This window comes from Sorex fumeus, unplaced genomic scaffold (genome assembly GCF_029834395.1).
Source record: "Sorex fumeus unplaced genomic scaffold, SorFum_2.1 ptg000006l, whole genome shotgun sequence".
NCBI lineage: Eukaryota > Metazoa > Chordata > Mammalia > Eulipotyphla > Soricidae > Sorex > Sorex fumeus.
In genome coordinates this window covers 47240596-47265448 of record NW_026606063.1, presented here as the reverse complement: position 1 = coordinate 47265448, position 24853 = coordinate 47240596, and the positions used below count along the sequence as shown (strand labels likewise).

The following is a 24853-nucleotide window of genomic DNA, read 5'->3' as shown; positions in this document are numbered from 1 at the left end:
ATCTCCTCTATCAGTTTCCAACTCTGGTTGTCTACCTTTGACCTTTATAATTCATGCTAGTCTACACTAAAATACTCTTTAGAAACTGCCACCTTAAACCAGTATGAATTTAGGTCTGATCCCTCACAAGGTTAGCTGGTTTCATGACTTCTATAAAAAGTTGATAGGCATATACCTGTTGATAGGATTTGAATTTCAAAACAACAACTATGTGTAATTACTATTTTTTTCCTCTTGTAGCTAAAGATATCCGAAAGTTGGGACTAAATAGATAGTGCAGCAGGTAGGGTCTGTCTTCTTTTTTAGTTGGTTTAAAGTTCATTGTTATAGTGGAATATTACAGTTTTTCATCTCTTTGATATGTTGGAAGTTGTAACAGTTTTCAAAATTTGGATAGCATGGTTTTATAATACAAGTTTTAGGTGAGTTGGTATTTTTTGTTAGTTGTCAGGGTCCCAGCTGGCAGCACAGGGAGAGGGACAGCCATTCCTTGTGGTGCCATGCCATTCTGGGTATTCAATCCAGGCCCCCACATATGCAAAGCATGGGCCATGTGCTCTATATTTTGAGCCACACCCTCAGCCAGAGTTGCTCCTTTTGATTGGTTTTGTTTGGGAGCTACAAACTCAGCTGTCCTGAGGACTTGCCTCTGACTTGCTCAGGGATCACTCCCAGAGGTGACTTGAGGCCCTCCAACCATTCCTGGAGATACTCAGCCCACCAGTAGCCTGTGTGCAGACCTGATAGTTATGTGCTGCTCAGACTCGGCAGTGCTCGGGACACAACAGGACCACACCTGATTTTCTCGGTGGGGCTAGGCAATCCCAGGAATAGAATCTGGGGTCTTGAACATACAAAGCATGTATTTTAGTTCTTTATATGTCACTACTTGGGCCTGGTGGTGCTTTGAGCCACAAGGGCAACCCCTGGGATATTTAGGAGGGGACCAGGGCCACAACCAGTGTCACTTCTGTCACTGTACATTCAAAGCGCTAGTTCTTGATCACTGAACTATCTTCCTGGTCCCCACACTTTTTTTTTTAAAACTAGAAACATAATATAGTGATCCAAATTGATTTTTGTTTCCATTTCCCATTTTAAAATTTACATCTGCATCAAAAGAAGCACAAAATAATGGCTGAAAGGCTTTTGGAATTTTTTGTCCAAGCTCAAAATGGAAAATAAATAAAAGCCGAGAAAAAAAAAAGAATTGTCTGAGGGGTACCTATGGCTAGAAAAATATGGAAAAGGTAAAAATAAGCCTTTAATCAAAGTTTTCTGTTTATGAATGGAATTAAGACAAGAATCTTCATTGTAGTAATCCTAAAGCCACTGGGAGATTAGAAAGTATTTTATTATTTCAAAAGAGCATTAAACACTTATCACTTCAAAAATCTTTAAATGAAGAAAGGCATTTTTCTTAACTTCATTTTACAAAAGGAGAATTGAAGTTCAGATTTAGTAATTTGCCTTAGAGGGAGATATAAAGCAGGTATTGAGTCAGGCTACAACAACCTTGTTCTTTGGTACCCTTTAGTAACAATAATAGAGTTCTTTCAAGAAAAGAGTCCTATCTTTAGAGCACAGAATGTGGTGTACTTTATGTGTTTATCAGCAGTATTAATAATAATTGCAACACCAGCAAACAGAATTCCAGTGCTAATGAGCCAAGTGTTATCCTCAGCTGTTTACATGTATTTCCTTTCACGATCCTCAAACAAATTTAGGAGCTTACTAATATCCATTTGACAGTAGAACTCTGAGACTGAAAGTGATTGAATTTTACATGCAAGTTTACTTAGCAAATAGTGGCAGAGACAGAATTTAGACCCAGATGTGCCTGATACCAACTGTTTTAACCTCTATATTGTATTGTATAGAACAAACATCAATTACTATCAGTGTATGAGAGGAGTTTGAGGGGTTTTAAAGTTAGACTCTTGTTATTTCTCCATAGTTTCTGAATAAAATAGATGAGTAGATTTCTTTTCTAGCATATAAAATACCCCCACTTTTCTTTTTTTTGTGGGGTGGGGGAGGTTGGATCACACCTTAGTAATACTCAGAGATCACTCCTGGTGGTTTTCTGGGGGCCCTATGAGGTGAAAGGATCCAACTGAGGTCATTGAATTCAAGCAGGTGCTTTAATTCTGTGCCTTCCCTTTAAAAAATTTTTATTTTTATTATGCTTGAAATAATCTAATATACCTTTATTTTGGGTGATTGGTTATTAGCCTTTGAATCACTATGATCTTTATTACTTTGTAATAAAAGAAAGGCATAATATTCAAGTTTGGTCTTGAGAAATGGCAGTACCTAATACATACAGAAAATCTGTGACTTTTTGATTCTCACGTCTGGTAGTAGTTCTTTTGGATATTTTTACTAAGACTTCAGTAACTCAAGTAGCAGATGGAATAGTGGAATTGAAGGATATTGAACATGAGTTATTGGAGCTGGTGAGAATTGTTTAGAGCAGTGTTGATCCCAGGATGTTCGACTTGTTCTTTGAAAGAACCTATTTATTTCCCCCCTCATAAATTTTTGTTTTGAACATGTGAGGATCCAGTGTATGAAAAGGATGACTGTTTCACTCCACCACTGGAAAAAATGCTGTAGTATTTTTCTGTCCATGGGTTTAGAAACATTTATTTTAGATTAACTAAAATAATTACAACCCCCCATATGTCATTTAATATTTATAGATGGAAAATTTGAAATACATTTTGATTTGGTAATTTGTGTTCTCAAAATTTATAAACAGATAAAAGCAAAATAACTTAAGTAGCAGATATACTTTTCCAGACTCAGTTCATACTATCTTCATGTAATGTTCATTTTATTTACACATTACAATTTGTTTTATAATTACTACTTGAGTATTTTAGCTTAGTATTTTTTATGCAGTCTTAGATTTAGGTTTTTTTTTTTTAAACTTGTATAGAATGTATGCCTAATTCAAAATGTATGCCGAGTTTCTTTCTTCCTTGAGTTAAAATATTGGTGTTTGTCATCTGGTTCCTAGTAAGTGATGAAACCACTTTGTTTGAAGCTCTATATGTATGTATTTTGGGTCTCATGTAGTGTTCCAGGGCTCCTAGTGATTCAATACAGACCCGAGGATGCATTGCTGCTTGGCTCCTGTGGTGCTGGGGATTACTGGGCCATACAGCCAGTGTTTGGAAGTTTCCAGGGCTACCCAGAAGTGCTTGGCAGATCATGTGATACCAGGGATTGAAATGGAGTGGATCCCACACCATGTGTGCACTTCAACCCCTATACTATTACAAATTTGCTATTTAAAAGTAAGAGAAGAAAGAAGCTTATATCAAAATATGACAGGCAATCACTTTCAAAAATTTCACTTACTAATAACTTTATTCACTTTATTCATTTGTTATCAAGCAAATGAATGCTGTCAACAACCTAAGAACGTAAAGGTAATGCATATAGAGGGAGAAGTACCATATGGCAGCTGTTTCCTTCTATCTTTATAGATACAGAGTGCTGAACAGACAGTTTAGAAACAGTATAATAATTGTATCTGAAATTAAAAGTGGGCCTTGAATAGACTCATTTCTGAGGGTATGAGGGCCACAAAAGGCTTCTAAAAAGTGATATTTTTGCTCTCTGGTCCTTAGATTCCTTGACAGTACTTATAAATGTGTACTCCCCCATAATTGTGGTAAAACACACATAACATAAAATTTCACAATCTTAGCCATTTTAAAGTGTGCACTTGGGTAGTATATTGCTGGCTAACATCCTCTGGAACATTTTCGTCTTGCAAAACCAAAACTCTGTACTCTTTAAACAGTTCCTGTTCCTTCCTTCCCCCAGCCATTGGCAGCCACTATTCTGCTTTCTGTCTCTATGAATTTGATTACTCTTGATGTTTCATGTAAGTGAACAAAACTTTTTAAATCTTATGTTTTCTTCTGATGTTTTGAAAATTGTTCTGTTACCAATTTCACATACTTGTAGCTTTCCATTGAAAGGTATGAAAATCTAGGGAATTACTATAAGACATTGATCTTGACAGGAGAAGTTCATAGTCAGCATAACCTTGGGAGAGAAGGTTATGCTGCTTCCTCTGGCTGTGCTGAGAAATTGTCAAGTGGTTCGGTTTCATTTTAGGGTAGGCATGGTTTGCAGAAGCAGAAATATTATCAAAACTTGGATTTTTCTCACTTCAAAAGATTGTCCAAAGCCAGGTTTGGCAGATCTTTTCTATAAAGGGCAACATAGCACATTTTAGACCTTGTAGGATATATAAACTTTCATAATAACTTGTTCATCATTAATAGAATCAGAAAAGCAGTAGACCATATGTAACCTAATGAGAATGTGTTCTAGTAACATTTTCTAAAAAACAAGACAGTAGGATTAATTGTCCCAGAGTATGGTTTGTTGATAGGCCAGTAAATTATACATGACTAGAAAGAGTCTTTGAGTGAAACCCATGTCTGAGAGACTATTGAGCTGGTTTGTGACAGCTCACAGAAAAAAAAATTCAGTAGCATACTTTATCACATTTGTGCCATTAATTTTAATTTGTACTATATAGTTACTACTAAGAGAAGTGCAGCCTGTCAATGGTAGGTCGCATTATTTGTATAGTGCATCTTGGGTTTCAGATATGTTAAGATGTGGGGTGAAAGTGAATCAATGATGCCAGTCAACTTTTGTGAGTCCTGAGGACCTTAGCCTTACTTAGCACATTACATGCATTTTCTCATTTATTTTCATGTTCACGAAATAGATGAAGGACTTGGAGCAGTTAAGTACTTTGCTGTTATGAAGAGTGGAATGTTAAGATCAAATCTAGGCAGCCTGATGTTAAAAAGCCTGTGCTTTTAGCTACTATATTGTGCCATCTCATTTCATTTTGGAGTATTATTTTTGTCAATTCATGGTACAATTCATGGTGGAATTGACAGCATTTCTTATGATTATTTGAATCAGGTCATGGAGGAAATAGCAGTTACATTAATTTTCATTTTATGTCTTGCAAATTCAGACATTTCTCAGGTTAGACAACTATTGGTTTTCATCAAATTTGCATATTGGTACTCTCAAAAATATTTAGGAACTTTTTGGAGAACATTTTATTTATTTATTTATTTACTCACTCTTTTGGACACACCTGGTGGTGCTCAGGGGTTTTTACTCCTGACTCTGCACTCTGGAATTACTCCTGGTGGTGCTTGGGGGACCACATCGGATGCCAAGGATCAAACCCAGGTCGGCCACATGCAAGGCCAATGCTCTTACTGTTCCAGTCCCTGAGAACATTTTCTTAAATGATCAAGTTTCTAAGTTAGGTAAATGTATTGGAAAGAGACATCATGGTGCTCTGTGCAGATTATGTGTCATGACAATTAGTATATGTGATCCTGTGGTTACAGAAGAAAGTATATAACACTGATTACTATAAACCATTCTCTTCTGTATTTAGGAACTTTGCACATTAGAGCGATCCTGTGTGAGTGGTCTTATTGACCATTGAAAGACTCAGGGAAGTGAGCTAAGCTTAGAGCCTTAAAGAATTCTATTGTTTCAAGTGCAAGCTTAGCTTTGGCTGACAGCAGGCCATAAAGCTTGCCTTGGGGAGAATTGTGATTTTCAGTACTTATGACTATTTAAAGAAGAGTCAAATGGAATGTGAGTTAAGGATGGTATACCTGTATCTTACCTCAAGCTACATCACAGTGTCAACTTCTTATTCAGACCAAATAGAAGACTTCTCATTAAAATTCAGTTAGTTTATTTTGGATAAAATTTTCATATTAACTTTCACTGGGGGAAAAACTTCCCATAAATAGATTCTTACATATTGTGAAATAAAGTTTTACTGAAGAGAAGTAAATTGAACGTAAATATTTTATTTTAGGGGTGCTATTGCACTTTTCCTAAAATGAGTTCATTAACTTCTGATTTTCAAAAGTGCCTAATTGTTCATAATGCTTGAGACGTACTGATCTGAACTGACATGTGAAGGATAGGTGAAGTGAGTTTGCCTGAGGAGAAACTTGGAATGCAGAAGCCAAGTTTCTTCTGCATTCCAAGGGATGAACAATGAACAGGGATGTGGCATAGTAGAGAGCAAAATATGCCATGTTCCTAGTACACATATTCTGGAGAGGAAAGAAAAGAATGAAAGTTAAAAAAGAACGATCACTAAATCATACCTCCAGTTTAGAATTTCATTCGGCCACACTTAATAGTGAAACCCAAAGGTGAAAAACAAATAAGAGAGATGGGATAACAATCTAGTCATCAGAAGCCCTGACATTATCTTGCCTCTCTGCTATCCTTAACATATCTCATCCTGGACTCTAAATTAGTACTGGTCACATGTCTCCATTCCAAATAACAGGAAGGAGGAAGAGCACACCCCTTTCCTTTCATAGAGATTTTCTAGAAATCTTTCAACTTTCAGTACGTCAGATTGGCCAGAACTTTGGCTCAAATAGCTGCAAGAGAGATGGAGAAGTGCAGCCTTTAATCTGGAATGGTGGAATTTGTATGAAAATCAGGGTTCTGAAATGAAGGAAAAGAATGGTGCTGGGATAGATTAATTATCTTTGCCTTGTCAATACTGTATTTTGTGAAAGATGCAGTAAAGCAAGAAACATTCAGATTTCCTCTTTTGTAAAAGATTGCCGTCTGCAAGGGGAGGTTAGGTTGGAGAGAAGTAAGGATACCAGAGATGCCTCTATAGTAACACAGGTGGAGGGGGAATGCTTACCATGGCAGCTGAGAAAATTTCACAAGACTGATAGGTTTAATCATTGCTCTGTTGTGAACAGGCTCCTCACTCATCACCTGTTTTGTCTTTGTGCCCTAGAAACAGGTGAGCATGCTATGAGATTGGAGCAGATTGCTGGGAAGAAGAGGTCTATTTAGAAAGGACTTGATGAGAAACCGGGAGAAAGAAGAAAACAGATTGTGGAGTTTCAGAAGAAATCTTGGGGAATAGAGTATTTCAAGACTTAGGGAGTAGTCAGTTGTGTCGAATCCAGCTGAGAACACAAATAAGAAAAGTATCTGTGTTACTGATAGGAATTAATAATTAGGAGGAGGTTCTGGAAAACAGTATGGACGATTCTCAAAAAATTAGAAATTGAGCTCCCATTTGACCCAGCAATACCACTCCTGGGAATATATCCCAGAGAGGCAAAAATGTATAGTCGAAGTGACATCTGCACTTGTTTGTTCATTGCAGCCCTCTTTACAATAGCCAGAAACTGGAAGAAACCTGAATGCCCAAGAACAGATGACTGGTTAAAGAAACTTTGGTACATCTACACAATGGAGTACTATGTAGCTCTTAGAAAAGATGAAGTCATGAAATTTACATACAAGTGGTACAATATGGAAAGTATCATGCTAAGCGAAATGAGTCAGAAAGAGAGGGATAGACATAGAAAGATTGCATTCATCTGGGGGATATAAAGTAACAAAGTATGAGATTAATACCCAAGAATAGCTGAGATCAGCACCAGGAGGATTACTCCATAACTTAGAGGCCAGCCGGGTATCCTAGAGGAAAGGGCTATTCAGATAGAGAAGGGAGCACCAAATAAAGGATGTTTGGAGGATCCTCCCAGGAGGGGAGATGCATGTCGAAAGTAGACTATGGACTGAACATGTTTGCCACTCAATGCCTCTTTTGCAGACCACAACACCCAAAAGGAGAGAGAGAACACAGGGGATTGCCCTGCCACAGAGACGGGGGGATGGGGGGATGGGGGTGGGAGGGATATTATCCATGGTGGTGGAAAATGGGCACTGGTGGAGGGATGGGTATCTGATCATTGTATAATTGAAACCAAAGCACAAAAAATTGTAAATCTACAACTTTAAAAAAAATAAAATAAAATAAAGGGGAAAAAAAAAATAATTAGGAGGAGGATGACCTTGTTAAGTTAATTGAATGATGAAGAAAATCAAGTTGCAGTGGGTGAAGGACAGAGAAAAGATGGAGAAGTACCCAATTTTTAAAGGAAGTTTTGACTAAAAAGGTAGGAAAAAGGATGTGTGAGTAATTGTGATACTGTTTTCTTGTTTTTTAAGATGGAAAACATTTAAACTTGTTCATGGTGATGAAAAGGAATAGAGGGAGAGCTAATGAAGAGACTGGATGATTGATAAGGTTTTTGCAAGGGATAGTGATGGTGCAATCTCCTAAGGTAGGAGCAACTCTTCCTGTAACTAGAAGGAAGGGGAGGAAACAGATGTAGTTGGAGGGAAGTTCCGAGAATCTAGTGTAGAAAGATGAGGACATTCTCATGTGACTTATCTGCTGTACCAACTGGAATTGAGCTCAACTTGATGATTGAAGGGGTACTTGTGAGCTTGTAGGTGGACCATGGAATACTAATGTACATGATTTTTCATTTTTCCTTTAATTAAAAAATTGGTTTAGGTATTATTTTTCTGCTATAAACATAAGCTTTCCATCTGATCTTTTGGAAGAAAGAATTTGAAATGAAGAGACAGGAGGTGAAAGTGCCCGGCATAGAACTTTGCATACAGACACTGTGCAACATGGGATTAGTGAAAAGTTGAAGTTCCTGTACCACTTTCTGTACATGTGGAGTATTTTTCCAAACTTGTTGTACTGTTTACACAGCTTATTTTCTTACAGGAGAATTTGCTTTTGTTAAAAAAGAAATCTTTCAGATTGCAATAATCATATCCTTGTGAACTGTAACAGGGTAGGTACTGTTTGCTTGTTTGGGTATTTGGCACAGTTTCCAGGAATAGCACAAATATGCTACCAAGAACTGGGTTAAACTATTGCTAATGAGAACAGTGTGTCCATGACTGAGGATGAATTCAGCTTTTCTTCTAACTGGAAGCTAAGTTCTGAGCAATCTTGGCAATATATAGATACTATGATACACAGTTTTTAAGGACCCTTTTTTTTTTTAAAAAAAATCCTTTTATTTCAATAGAAAAACTAGACTGCCTTTGTTTAAATCACATTCTGTAGTAGATTGTCTGCTACTTGCTTTTATTCATTCCCCAGAGGAAGTTGGGTCCTTGACCAATTCTTTTCTCCCGGTGAGAAGAGAACATGAGTGGCCCAGTCTTTTCTGCACATTTTGCAGGAAGCCTCATGAATTACTTGTAGAGGTTGCCTTATTGAATATTTAGTTGCAGTAAAATTCTTGCACACGGAATTTTACTCATGTCTGGAGAAAGAGAAATAGGGTGATTATATTGAAAGCACAAAGATCACACTAGTAACAGACTAACATGATTCTTAGTGCCATGGAAACCGTGTCCAGCAGTGTCAGGCCGTACTCCCTGTTTTCTGAACACCACCCATCTTTGGCTTAGTGGATGTCTTTGTGAATTCTCTTGAGGAAGAAGAGCAGGTGAAAAGTGGAGGATAGGTCTAAAAATGTCTTTCTGACGAGGTGTGTCTGGTATAATTTCTGTTGCTAAGCAATTTCCTAAATCAGATCCCCTTGCTAGTGGAACTAAAGTTGGGTCTGTGGCATTGCTTGGTTAGGTCCGGTAGATTGTGGGCAGCAGCACCAACAGAGAAAACTACTTCTGGCACCTTGGGTGATTTATGTGATAGAAATATATGCTGATCACCTAACTTAATCTATTGAGATTAATATAGAGTTGGGGGCTAGGAGATAGTTACAGTAGTTAGGATGCATACCTAGTTAGGATGTGCTGGATCCAGGTTTAATTCCCAGCACTGGTCCCCAAAGCATTTCTGGGTGCATCCCTGGAGATTCACAGTACCACTGTGGGGGCTTGGGGACTCCCCGCACTGCAGGACTTGAGCAGCATTGCATCCATTGGTCTTTGCACTGAACCTTAGCCCTGTTGTTCAAGAATCATCAGTGGAGCCCCTGAACCTCCTGAGTACCTCTTAGGAACCCACCAACCCCCCCCCCCCCACCAAAATGTACTGTTTTGGGGAGGAAGTTATGATATTAAACTATTGGTACCTTTTACTGTGTGTGTGTGTGTGTGTGTGTGTGTGTGTGTGTGTGTGTGTAGGAAAGGGAAAATATAGCTTATGGAATTTCTGTGAAAGATCTCTAGTTGGAATCTTCCAATAGCAACCCCTGACCACTCTGGACTTTTATCTCTTCTTTATATTTTACTTTCATACCTTGTGACTCTTCTCCCTTTCCCTCCATAGTTCACTTCCTTTTCAGTCTTCTAATTGATAGTCAAAACCCCCTGGGACCTGTAATTAACTAGCTGATGTTTTTGTTTTATTTATATACCTACTTAATTTTGGTGTGTGTGTGTGTGTATGTGTGTGTGTGTGTGTGTGTGTGTGTGTGTGTGTGTGTGTGTGTGTGGCGGGGGGACACACCTATTGATTTTTAGGGGTTATTCCTAGCTCTGCACTCAGGAATCACTCCTGGTGGTGCTCTAGGGACCATCTAGGATGCTGGAGATCGAATTCAGTCAGCCATATGCAAGGCAATTGCCCTACCTGCTGTATTACCTCTCTGGCCGCTCTTTTGTTTTTGTTAGCCTTTTTTTTTTTTTCACATACCCAGCAGTGCTCAAGGTTTACTCCTAGTTCTGTGCTCAAGGTCACTCCTGGTGGGGACCATATACACCCCTGGGAATCAAACCTTGGTTAGCCAAGTGCAAAGCTTATACTGTTTCTTATACTGTTTCTCCAGACCAGGTTTATGGTTTCTACTTCCTTTCTCTTTTTGTTCGTGGATATTTGAATGAACATTAAAAGTATATTTATTATTGCTTTGGCAGCTATGGAGATGGCACAAAGGACTGGAGTACATTCTTTGCATGTGGGAGCCAGCTGTTCTGGTCTCATGGTTCCCTGGGCACTGTCAGAAGTAACCCCAGAGATGGGTGACCTCCTTCCATGCCCCTGTTCTGCTGGTATCCTGGCAGTCACTCCCCCTCTGGTGCATATAAGCTCATTAACTGACCATGGTCCAGAGACTCATAAATAAATCTCAAAAGAGATCAGCACGCTGCTGAGATGCTTCCGGTCCCCGAAGTTACCATCCAGTTAAAAATTTAACTCCAGCTGTATCACCTAATTCAAAATTTTAGAATTTTAATACTCTATACCGCTGATACACCAGGGGTAGCACAAAGCTTAACCTGTAACAACATGTTGGTAATCTCTTATACAAGGGTTTAATGGCTCCAGGGTGAGATACAACAATCTTCACATACTTTCTTCTTCTTTTTTTTACTATTGATGGTGAGTTGATTTTTTTTTTAATGTAGAAGTACTGCTATTTATTCAGCCACTGATTACGCTGATTGAATTGGACATGAACTCCACCACATGCTTTCTTCTGAGGGAATCTTTTTTTGATCACTTTTAACAAATTAATCATAACGAGCAATACAAAATGAATCATTTAGGACATACCTACTGTTGGGGCAGGCTTGGGTGATGTACGGGAAAATTGGAAATAATGGTGGTGGGAAGGTTTAAAATGATGGTGGGACTAGTGTTGGAATATCAAATGTAATAAATGATCTTGAACACGGGTCATGGTCCTCCCGTTATTCATCGATTTGCTCGAGTGGGCCCAGTAACATCTCCATCGTGAGACTTGTTGTTACTATGTTTGGCATATTGAATACTTCACGGGGAGCTTGCCAGGCTTTCCCGTGCGGGCAAGATACTCTCGGTAGCTTGCCGGGCTCTCCGAGAGGGGCAGAGGAATCGAACTTGGGTCGGCCATATTGGCCACTTGCAAGGCAAACTGTGCTATCGCTCCAGCCCCATCTTGAACAACTTAAAATAAATAAATAAATAAATTTTAAAAAGAATCAGAAAAAAATAGAAGTAACCCCAAGAGTTTCATACTAGGAATAACCCTGAGCACCACTGGGTATGGCCCAAAATTAAAGAAAATAAAGTACCCCTTTTGGCTAACGGCCAAACACCTAATATTAAAAATCACTGTGAGCTGAACCAGAGAGATGGTTTAATAGCTAAGGCACTTGCCTTGTATTCAGCCAACTCCTGTTTAATATCTGATGCTGTGTAAGGTTCCCAGAGCACCACTCTGCGTCACTCCTAGAACAGCCAGGAACAGTTCCTGGGCACGACTGGTGTGGCCCCAAAACCAAAATAAAATGACGTAATAAAATAATCTAATGATCAGGCTGAAAACTTATAGCACCATATTAGAGTAAGTTTTGGGGAAATGAGAAAACAATTTTTTTACCTTCCACAGGTTTGAGTCACAAGAAATTTTATCTAGCAAATTAAAAAAAAAATTATCTTAAATTTTTCTAGTAAAATGTTTGTTTTGAAGTTTGATTAATGCAAATGTTTTTTTCTCTAATACTTTTATAAACTTTATATTCTTTATTGTACTGTATCAAAGATGATTTATCATACACATGATTAAGGAGGGTTTTTCCTTTTGTTGGAAATTTAAGGTGGCTAGTTTAATAATATTTGTTTTTTTTTTAATTAACCTTAACAGGAAGTGAAACTTCATTAAAAAGTTTTTATTGAAGATTCATGATTTTAGTTAAAGTGAATACCTAAAAATTAAAATTGGTTTTTTAAACTCACTTTAATGCTATGAATGTTAATATACTACATTATTTATCAAAGGTCAGAATTAATATATAAATCCATTTTATGTTATTCTGTCTGAGTGTTCAAATTTATTTAAAGTTTGCTGTCTCAAAAAGGAAATGATATTTGGGACTGGAGCAATAGTACAGTGGGTGAGGTGCTTGCCTTGCATGCAGCAGACCTAGGATTGATCCCCAGCACTCCACATAAACCTGAGCACTACCCAGGAGTGATTCCTGAGTACACAGCCAGAAGAAACCCCTGAGCATCACCAGGTGTGACCAAAAACAAAAAAAATAACAGTAATAATAAAGTTTTAAGCGAAAGAAAACAGTATTCTTTAGAAACATATTTAACACACTCAACTTTGTGTTTACTGTTACTTCTTAATTTAAAATCAGTGAACTGAAGTATTTATTAAGATTATACGCAGAACCAGTAACTAAAAATAATGTTCATGGTTAAATAAAATTAAAACATCCTTCAAGAAATGTCAGTCAGCTACATCAAGGCGTGGGGGGGGGGGGGGGAGAGAGAGAGAGAGATAGAGGAGGGGAGGAGGAGAGGGGAGAGAGGACTTGATCTCTTTGCTACTTCATGATTGGCATCCCTGTATAGTCTGGTTCTCACAGGTCTGTCTCTTTGATCCCCCCCTTTGAATATGAATGATTATTGAACACTAGTGGAACTTTAGTGTAAATTAACAACCCTATCACATTAGAAGATAAAACACACTGTCCTCCCGTTGTTCATCAATTTTGCTCGAGCGGGCCCAGTAAGTCTCCATTTTGAGACTTGTTGTTAACTGTGTTTGGCATATTGAATATGTCACGGGTAGCGAGATACTCTCGGTAGCTTGCCGGGCTCTCTGAGAGGGCCCGAGGAATCGAACCCGGCTCAGCCGGGCTGGCTGTGTGCAAGGCAAACGCCCTACCGCTGTGCTATCGCTCCAGCTCTTCAGGAGAAATAACTAGGGTGAGACTTAAAGAAGAGTGCTTCATGGTCTTCAGTATTTTTTTTGTTTTGTTTTTGATTTGTTTTGTTTTTTGGGGGGCACATCCAAAGGTGCTCAGGGCTGATTCCTGGCTCTGCACTCAGGGGTCACTCTTGGTGGGGCTTAAGGGACCATAAGGGATGCTGGAGATTTGAACATTAGAAATGTTTACAGAGTAGGAGGCCAGAGAGATAGTACAGTGGGGAAGGCACGCACTTACCTTACATGTGGCTGACCTGGGTTTAACGCCTGCACCTAATATAGTCCCCAAGCCTGCCAGGTGTGAACCCTAAGTGCAGAGCCCTGAGCACAGTTCATTAAAAATTTTGGGTCAAAAACCAAAATCAAGCAAATAAAAAAGAAATACTGGAATATTTACAGATTTGATGAAGTTTTATTTTGAGTTGGGGGTCACTCCCAGCAGTGCTCAGGGGTTATACCTGGTGGTGTTCAGGGGACCATATGGGATGCTAGAGATTTAACTTGGGTTGGCTGCATGCAAGAGAAGTGCTCTACCTGTTGTCAATTTGCATTGTGAATAAATGGGTAGTATTTCTGAATGTTGTCCAAGACACTTCGATGTTGATACAACCAAATATTTGTAGACTATAACTCTTCCCTTTATTGGCACTCAATTTTCATTTAAAAATTTTTACTTTGTAAAGTTTTATTCTCCTTCCCTTTATTGTTGCTGTGATGATTGGGGCTTGCATGTACACACGACTATGTTGCCCATACATTTTTAGTTGTGCTCACCAGGGCTCACACCTCCAGGTTTCAGTGATTACACTCCAGCCTGTGGTGCTACTGAGGTTTGCATTCATTTACTCATGGTTCCTGTACGCATACTCACCAAGAGTCACACTCTTAATCAAGGCACACAAGTTCTGGTTATAGTGCTCACAGAGGGTGGGGTGGGTCTCTGATGCTTACACATGTACTCTCCAGTTGTGTAAATATCTTTTCAGTGGTGCTTCTTGCGGGTTGCACCTCTGTTTTTTATGGTGCTTCTACATACCTGGATCCTCTGTGGCTGGAAATCGTTTTTGCCACGGGAGGATGGCAGATAGCAGAGCTGCTGGGCTCAAATAGCACTGCTGCCAGGATCACTTTCAGCAGATGTGGGACACTAAGGATTTTTGTTTGTTTGGGAACCACACCCATTGTACATGGCTCTGTGGTCAGGAATCACTCCTGGCAGGGCGGGAGGAACCATATGTGCTTCCAATGATTAAACCCAGATTGGTGGAGTGTAAGACAAGTGCCTACATTATAGCTCCAGGCCACATTGAGGATTTGAAATCATGAACATAGGCCTGTAGGGTGAGCGCTGCAAGCCACAGCTCTGTTCCTGGGGCTCCTAAACTACTGTGAGGAACTGAAGTTGGCAATAAGTATTTGATTTTGAAATAGAAGAGTCGATGATATTAGAGAAATTGTACTTGAGATCAAAATCCTCCAAAGCAACAGGTAAAATGTCATTGGATTGATTTGATTTAACTTCTCAAGAGTTATTTGGATTCTCTCTTTCTATATTTTAAATTTCAGATTCAACCTTATGAAAAGATAAAGGCCCGGGGCTTACCTGACAATATATCTTCTGTGTTGAACAAGCTGGTGGTGGTGAAACTCAATGGTGGTTTGGGAACCAGCATGGGCTGCAAAGGTCCCAAAAGTCTGATTGGTGTGAGGAATGAGAATACCTTTTTGGATCTGACAGTTCAGCAAATTGAAGTGAGTAACTTTTATACTTTCTCGTGAGATATTAAAAATCACTTTTAGCTTGTAGGCTGTTTAAATGTTCCCTTGATTGAATCAAGGAGTTTGTTAATCTTTAGCCTCTTTATTAGTATATTTAAAAGTTTACTGTTTGTAAGGGCAGATGTTTAGGCTGATATAAAAGCTTTTTATCTTTAAGTAGCATTTGTGGTTACATTTCTGGATCTACTCTGATTTTCCTTTGATCCCTACTTCCTTTTTAGTGGCAGCCTTCCACAGTGGGTATCACATGTCTGGCTTTCTTAACCCTTTGCAGTTATTTCTTTGACAAAGATGGGGAGAATTAAACATACCTGGTTAGAAGCAATACGCTGAGAATTCTCTTGGCTTTTCTTTTCAGATGAAGTTATTACTTGTAACTCTTCAGGAGCAGTGATCCCATCTTTTATTTATTTTATTTTATTTTTTTTATCACCAGTGTCTGGTCAGCTACAGGGATAACTATAGTAGTAGCAGTGGGTAACATTTATCCACCTTTACTGTATACCAAATATTATTCTAAGCATCTTACATTAATTGACTTACTTGTTCTTCTCAACAACTCTGTAAGAAAGGTGCTATTTTCTCCATTTTACAGATGAGGAAACCAAAGCACAGAGAGGCTGAGTTACTTGGTTAAGGTTCCCAAGCTAGCCAGCAAGGGCAGCATCAAAGTTTGAATACAAGCCTGCTTTCTTTTCACTTTTTGTTGGCTAAGAATATGCTTTATAGAAACTGACAAGATTTCAGTTGGGATGGGATTTGCAGTTCTTTGCTATTAATCTAAGATCAAGGAGCTTTGTCTTTACAAATCCTCTCATTTGGATTTTCATCCCCACAGTGCTCTGAATACACATTCTTAGTCAGCTTTTGTCTGTCTGTTCAATAAAGGAGCCAGTAATGTTATTGGGCTGGGCACACAGACCCAGAGTCAGGCTGCCAGGATGAGGTAGAGGGGATGCAGGCCTTGCTGCTGGCCTGTCCCCCTCGCTGGGCATCAGTTGAGCCATATGAAAAGTGAAGGTTATAGTTTGTTTCATAGGATTGTGAGTTAATGAACAAATACTCAGTGAATTGACTTGCACAATGTCTAGATGATCAGTAATTTTTATTTCAAATCTACATATTTCACTACATAGATAATGCGTTTAACATACTGGAATTAACCATTGATTAATATTACACTTTCAAGTGGAAGAATAGTAAATCTGGGTAATCTGTCAATTTTCTTCCTAGCATTTGAACAAAACCTACAATACAGATGTTCCTCTTGTCCTAATGAATTCTTTTAACACCGATGAAGATACAAAAAAAATACTACAGAAGTACAATCACTGTCGTGTGAAAATCTACACTTTTAATCAAAGCAGGTATAAGAAATTTTTTGTAAAGTAATTTAGGATGTATTACTCCTGGAAAAGACTTGCCTTGTTTAAATTGAGCAACCTCAAAATGTGCATGAGCCAAAGAATAATGTTTGCATGTGTTTGATGCCTCTAAAGGCTGAAAATTGCTCATAAATATGTGATTGTTATAATAACTCTGGTTTTTTATCTTGTGATTCTTAAAAGAAAATCTGTTTAGGATTCTGTTCTATATATGGAATAATTGAGGATACCTTAGGTGTTATATATTTGCTCTCCATGTAGATCTGTGAAAATCTGGTAACTTTCCTATGAGGGAAGAATTTATTCAGTAACCCAGTTAAACTTGAGTGAAATTTAATAAATCATGATAAAAATGTACTTTGAAGAAGAGTAAGTATGAAAGGAATTCGGATGAAGAATTGTGATAAAGTTCAGACACTTGGAAAACAGGATTCTATGTATATGTATTCTATGAATACAGGTTTGTGTATGGACGTGTATGAAATGGAGATTTCTAAAGTGATACCACTGGTTTCATTTTGTTTAATTTTTTTTTCCATAAATTCTTATGTGGTAGGTATTCTTCCTCGATTTTCTGTTGGTCTGTCTGTTCAATTTGTTCAGTACTAGTACCTCTGTGTCCTTACACATATTCTCACTAGTTGTAGGAAACAGATATCCGTGAGCTAAATTGCTGATTTTCTGCGAAAGAAAGGGCACCACCACCACTGCATGTATCTCTGTGAGATATGTACAGCTTTTCCCAAATAGGTTTTGGGGATAGGGGCTGAGGGAAAATGGTTCCACAGTCAAATAAGTTTGAGAAAAAGTAACAAATACACACACTGTCTACAATTCCTTCTTGGATGGTCATAAAACACTGATGACCTTAATATTTCAGCTAGGGAGATAGCTCCAATGCTCAAAGTCGTGAAACACATTGGTACATGTCGTCCTAGTACCACTGCTGTGACCATGAAAACATTTTTAAATGAAATGTTACTATGTAGAAAACAGTTTTTTCTCAGGTGGACTCATGCCTTATTAAATAAATAGATTTAATTGGAGGAAAATGGGCTGGAGCGATAGCACAGCGGGTATGGCATTTGCCTTGCGCACGGCCGACCCGGGTTCATTTCCTCCACCCCATTTGGAGAGCCCGGTAAGCTACCAAGAGTATCTCGCCCACACAGCAGAGCCTGGCAAGCTACCCATGACGTATTTGATATGCCAAAAACAGTAAAAAGCCTCACAATTTGTTGTGAGATGTTATTGGTGCCCACTTGAGCAAATCGATGAACAACGGGAATACAGTACAGTGCTACAGTGCTAATTGGAGGAAAAAAGTTTATTTAACCTTAAATGCATTGTTTCACTTGAATTTCTGGAATTCTTTTCAGAATTGATACAGAAAAGAACTTTTTCTTTTTTGCAGGTACCCAAGGATTAATAAAGAATCTTTTTTGCCAGTAGCAAAGGATGTATCTTACTCAGGGGAAAACACAGAAGCTTGGTACCCACCAGGCCATGGCGATATTTATGCCAGTTTCTACAATTCTGGTTTGCTTGATACCTTTATAGGAGAAGGCAAAGAATATATTTTTGTGTCTAACATAGACAATCTGGGTGCCACAGTGGATCTTTATATTCTTAATCATTTAATGAACCCACCGAATGGAAAACGCTGTGAATTTGTCATGGAAGTCACAAATAAAACACGTGCAGATGTAAAGGTAAATACATAAAGGAAGTAGTTTGGGGATTCATAACTTCACATTTCATAGGTTATATATAGTTCACTTAATGAAATATTTATCTACTTGATAGCATGTTATATGTACTACGTTATGAGATAGAATAAGATATGCTGGCTTCCTTCTGATGTATTATATAAATCCAGATTTTTAGTATTAACTGATTTTGTTTTGGAGCCACACCCAGGGATGCTTAGGGGTTACTCCTGGCTCTGCATTCAGGAATCACTCCTGGCAGTGTTCAGGGGACCATATGGGATGTCAGGATCGAACTTGGATCAGCTGTGTGCAAGGCAAGCAACCTACATGCTGTACTATTACTCTGGCCCCAGAAGTGATTATATTTTTAGGGCATAAGAATGATTTTAACAGAAAACCATTCCTCATATATTTATGGAATAAATTTGATTCATGTAAAACTACTTTTGATATATTTGTTCAAATCTAAATATTCACTTATTGTTCATAATTTTTATTTCATTGTCCTTTTAATGAAAATTTACTACTCCGTGTTTATGGTATTTCTGTATTTTGATCACTATTAAATTTCTTTAGCTGTAAAAATGCAGTTTTTGGGCCAAGCAGTAGCACAGGGTTAAGGAATTTGCTTGCACATGGCAAACAAGCTTGATCCTGGCACTGCAAGAATAAGCACTGAACACTCCAAGGTGTAGCCCCAAAACAAAACAACAGTTACTAGGTAAAAATATTTTTTCTTTAATTTTAGTATGTTTAGTGGTGATGACATTTGGCCTTTGATGAAATAGTATGCAAGATTTTATAACATCCATGAGAGCAAAGAAAGTGGGCAGTTTTTGAATAGTGAAATGTTGATATCAGTCCCTCTGTTAATATCTATGCCTTTTACAAATATTCTTTCTCATATACCTTATGCTTTGACCCTTGACTGTAAAAACATTTCTATATTTAGGCCAGTCAGAGCAGGTTCTAAGTGGTAGGACAGATTGGTGTGGGATGGTGCTTTAGGAATAAGAAATGGTTCCTACAGATCTCTGGAAAGTGAGAAAATTCTGATGTATTCCAGGGACTTGTATTCTGGACAAGAGGGTGGTTATTTAGCATTGAACTTCAGACAACGTAAATGATTATTTTTGGATCTACCGTCAAACATTTTTTAAATATAGATAAAATCATTATCGATGCTTTTTATTTCTGGAGAAGCAATCAGTCTCTTTTCTCTAACTTTCATAGATTAAGCAGTCTGGTATAATTGTGATTGGGAGAGATTTGAAGGTACTCACTTTTTTTTTTTTTTTTTTTTGGTCATTCTAGGGTGGGACACTTACTCAGTATGAAGGAAAACTGAGACTGGTGGAAATCGCTCAAGTGCCAAAAGCACATGTTGATGAGTTCAAGTCTGTATCAAAATTCAAAATATTTAATACAAACAACCTATGGATCTCTCTTGCAGCAGTTAAAAGACTGCAAGAACAAAATGCTATTGACATGGAAATCATTGTGAATCCAAAAGTAAGCCAAAGTTTGGGGCCATTGGGGTCTTGGTTCCTAAAATCATAAGCTACATACAAACCCATTGCTAATTTCATTCCTGTTTGTCTACTCTATCTCTTCAGTTCATGGCTCTTTCTGAATCTATACTTAACCTTTTAATGTGCCTAGCCAGAATGCCCTTATTTGATCCTCAGCTCTCTGGTAGAGACAAAATATTGAGCCCAAAAGTGGAGGGGAAGCGCAACCACAGTCTTAGGTTGCTGTTCTGGTTTTTACCGGCCTTTTGGCCATAAGCACTTTGCATGAGGTTTTGAAATATATGGTTTATTGTAAAATGGAAATATAGTACTAAACAGAAGTTAGGATACTGAAAAAGAAGTGTTTGGTGTCGGTTCTCAAACTTGTTTCCTTTAATAAGGATTTCTAAAATCTTTCAACCTAAATCAGTTAGCCCTCACAGAATTAAATTACTGGTACTTAAAAACCTGTATTTCTCCCTTCTTTCTTGCAGACCTTGGATGGAGGCCTAAATGTCATTCAGTTAGAAACTGCAGTAGGAGCAGCCATTAAAAGTTTTGAGAATTCTCTAGGTATCAATGTTCCTAGGAGCCGTTTTCTGCCTGTGAAAACAACATCAGATCTCTTGCTTGTGATGTCTAACCTCTACAGCCTTAAAGCTGGTTCTTTGACGATGAGCGAAAAGCGGGAATTTCCTACAGTGCCCTTAGTTAAATTAGGCAGTTCTTTTACAAAGGTATGTAATTATAGATGTATGATATACTCATGAAATTTAATTTCTTAAATGTTTAAAGATACGATATACATGTGAGCTGGAATTTAAGTTCAGTCTCTCCTGCTAATCTTATTCAGTTCCTCTATCTTTTAAAGAGAACTGACCCGCGAAGACAAAGATGTAATATATATTAAAGCCTGACTACTATAGAGTAGAAAAAAATGTTTACATTTTGGGATATTTTATTTTCTATGTCTTTGAAGACCTATACTGCTTTGATCAGTGGGAAAACATTAATTCTGGTTTAACAAATTCTTCCTGAGCTCCTACCATATTCTGGGTGGTGTTCTGGGTACTGAGTATCTACCAGTAAACAAAACAGAATTATATCCTTGTCTTCATGAATATTTTAGTACAGAAAGACAATAATAATTAAAATATGAAGTTGCCCAGTGATAGGAATGCTATGGAGAAAAATAAAATAGGAATAGTGAACGTGTGGGTGGGGTCACAGTGGTGTAATTTTACATTGGTTAAAGATAGTTTTTCTGAGAAAATGGTACATGTTGGTATTAATATTTTAAACAGGGGGATTGTGAGTATAGTAAAATTTAACATGGTAAGTAAAATTAAAAAAAATTAATCAAGTGAATGGAAGATTAACAGAGTGATAGGATGAACTTTTGATGGCTGGCCTGTGAAGTCCTACTACTAAAGAGGACAACAAGGGAGAAAAGGAGGTGGTGGCTGCCGAAATCCTGGCAAGAGGAAAGAGTGGAGCAGATGAAGTTGGTAGCAGTGGAAATAATGAATGTTTATGAGATTTTTTTAAAGTTAATACCTATAGTATTTGCTGTTGGAATAGATGGGAGGGAGAGGCAGAGTAAGGAAAAAGGAAAGGGAATGATTCCAAGGTCTTTGGCCTGTGCGGATGAAAGCATGGATTGCTATTACTGAGATGGTGGAAGACTTTATAGAGCACGTTTAGTGAAGCAAGATAGGAAACAGAGATCTAGATAAGACAGGTACTGAGTTTCCAGTTTCTAGCTGGCATGATACAGGTCATCATGTAGAAATGGATCATCTTGGGGGATCTGAGTTCGGTAACTGGGTCTGAGGTACTAGAAGGCTTAGAGGATGGAGATAATAGTGGTAAAGGTGACAAAGGAGGTACAGATGAGAAACTGGGTCGAAAATTATGTCTTAAAAAAACAAAATGTTTCAAGAAAGAGGGAGTGCTTTTTCTGATTCAAGTAAAGTGAATGATAATTCATAATTAGATTGATTTGTCAGTATAGAAGCTTTGGACCTGACTAGAACGGATTTTAAAGACAATGGAAGTTTCTAACTGTATCTCATGGTGATTCATTAAAAAATAAAGAGAATAGAAGAATAATTAAAGGTATGGATGTAGATAATGGGGGTGAGAGTAAAGACACTGTGTTAATGGTAGCAGAAGCATACACTGGTGTTAGTTGGTATTAGCATTTGGAGAGAATGAATTTGGAATGTATGCGTGAGACACTATTACTAATAAACTATTGTAAATCAGGGTGCTGCAAATAAAATTTTTTTAAAAAGTTATGGCTTACAAAACCTCTAAAAGTTTTAAATTAGCACAGAAGGCTCAACCTGTAAGAACATGTTAATCTCTTATACAAGGACTTAATGGCTTCAGGGTGAGATACAACACTTTTCACATACTTTCCTCTAAGGAAATTTTTTAAAATCATTTTATGAATGATCACTGTAGATTCTTCATAAAAGCAATACAAAATAAATTATTTAGGGGCTTTTGGTGCAGGCTTTCGTGATGGTGGAGTATTCAAAATAATGGTGGTGGGAAGGTGTAATGGTAGTGGGACTGGTGTTGGAATACTGAGTAATAAATTATTGTGAACAACTTAAAATAAAAACTTAATAAATAAAATTAAAAATTTTTTTAAAAAAAAAGATGGGAAGATTTAGGGCTGGAGAGTACAGAGGGTAGGGTGCTTGCCTTAGAGGCAGAGGGTGGTTATTGTTGTGGTAATGTTTTTCACTTATGTTTTTCTCAACAAAATAGGAAGTAAGGCCACAGAGATCATTTCCTAGGGCATGTGATTATTTATAATAATTAGTTCTACTTGTTTTCCTGAAACGATTCCTTTTCCAAAATCTACCTATTCTATTAAGACCAGCTCTAAACTAATTTGCTGCAGATCATTATGATGTTTCTCTTGCTAATTCTACTCGCCTGGCTCTTAGCATGTTGGTTCATTATCTTTATTTTTTAAATATTATTTGCTCAGCTGTATTGTAAATTTCTTGGTTTTAGGGTTAATGTTTCTATCTCCTTGTCTTTCTTGCATAAAATCTGCCATGTAGTAAGTGCTTAATGAATAGGTTCTCTCAACGAGGATCTGAGTGTGGCCTTAAACAGTGTTTTGTAATCAATTAAATTATCTTCTTTATATAATTTTTTGTTCTGTTAATCCATTTTTGACACAATTTACATGGTTCTATTTTTCTCTCAGGTTCAGGATTATCTGAGGAGATTTGAAAGTATACCAGATATGCTTGAATTGGATCACCTTACAGTTTCAGGAGATGTGACATTTGGCAAGAATGTTTCTTTAAAGGTATGCTGTTACAAAGTTATAGCTTTGACAACTTTGCTAAACAGCTTAAAAAAAAAAAGACTTAATTTATGTTTAATAAGTACTTCCCAGTCTAGTACTAGTTAATTTTTAGAGGAAAGGATAGAGGGAGAACACCTAGTGGTGGTCAGGCCACTCCTGGCACAGTACTTGGGGGCAATTCCTATAGCCCTGCTTGGGGGATTACGCAGTGCGAGGGACAGATCTGGGGCTCCTGCGTGCAAGCATGGCAACTGAGCACTTTGAGCTATCTCTCTGGCTCCTTAGTAATAGATATTTATAAGATGTAGGTACCAGTGTAGCACTCTCCTCCCGTTTTCATTGATTTGCTTGAGCGGGCCCAGTAACGTCTTCATTGTGAGACTTGTTGTTACTGTGTTTAGCATATCGAATATGTCATGGGTAGTTTGCCAGGCTTTGCTCTGTGGGTGAGATACTCTTCAGTAGCTTGCTGGGCTCTCCGAGAGGGGAGGAGGAATTGAACCTGGCTTGGCCAGGCCAGCTGTGTGCAAGGCAAACGCACTCTCATTGTGCTATAGCCCCAGCCCTTCATATTTTAAAAATGAAATAGAACTGGAGAGATGGCTCAGTGGGCTAAGTGCATGCCCTGGCACGACCTCTGAACACTGAGCCCACACCAAACCAACCCAGCCAACAACAACAAAAAAAGAAAACCCCGCACCAAAATGTCTTATATAGAATTAACACTGTGTCTTGTCTTCTGTGGGCCGGAGCGATAGCATGATGGGTAGCATTTGCCTTGCATGCAGCCGACCCAGGTTCGATTCCTCCGCCCCTCTCGGAGAGCCCGGCAAGCCACCGTCTGCATGGCAATGCCTACCCATAACGTATTTGATATGCCAAAAACAGTAACAAGAAGTCTCACAATGGAGACATTACTCCCGCTTGAGCAAATCGATGAACAATGGGAGGACAGTGCTACAGTGCATTGTCATTCAACATAGTTAAGAATATAAGCATAATTATTGTACACTTAATTATATTTATTGTAACTATGTAATTACACAATTATTTTACATTAATTATTGTATGAGCTTTGTGGAATATTGCATTCAAGTAAAGATTAATAAGCTACTACTATTTTACTGAAATGAGAATCTAAAATTACTCATTTAGGGACCTGAGAGAGTATAGAAGTTAAGGCACTTGCCTTGCATGCAGCTGACCCTGGTTTTATCCCTAATACCACATATCAGGAGTGACCCCTGGCCCCAGAGCCAGGACTGAGTTATGAACACCACGGAGTACAGCACAAAAAACAAGAAAAATACTAAATTAGCATTACCTTCTTAAAGATTATCTGACAGACTTTCTTCCTTCTACTTTCCTCAGCCAACAGCCTGCCTCTTTGAAAGACTCACTCTGTCTCTGCCCCCTTTCTCTTTGTTCCCCCCCCCCCCCCCGCTTTTTAATTTTTTCCAACTAGGCACTATGGTTTGCAATACCGTTTTTTAAAGAGTACCACGTATATCATTTTACCTCCTTTCAGTTCTTGTCCAGAGTCATCATTTCCAAATATCATTGTCATAATGGTCCCTTT

At 38.1% G+C, this 24853-nt stretch overlaps 1 protein-coding gene across 2 annotated transcripts in view; it reads left to right on the top strand.

The window, feature by feature from the left end:
- Nucleotides 1-24853, top strand: part of UGP2 (UDP-glucose pyrophosphorylase 2) — a 54044-nt gene that overhangs the window by 27368 nt on the left and 1823 nt on the right. For both annotated transcript variants that reach the window (XM_056129972.1, XM_056129971.1), the window contains exons 4-9: nucleotides 15117-15302; nucleotides 16563-16696; nucleotides 18129-18426; nucleotides 19741-19938; nucleotides 20432-20674; nucleotides 23170-23274. In XM_056129972.1, the coding sequence (XP_055985947.1) occupies nucleotides 15117-15302; nucleotides 16563-16696; nucleotides 18129-18426; nucleotides 19741-19938; nucleotides 20432-20674; nucleotides 23170-23274 (1164 nt within the window). The remainder of the gene's footprint in view (nucleotides 1-15116; nucleotides 15303-16562; nucleotides 16697-18128; nucleotides 18427-19740; nucleotides 19939-20431; nucleotides 20675-23169; nucleotides 23275-24853) is intronic.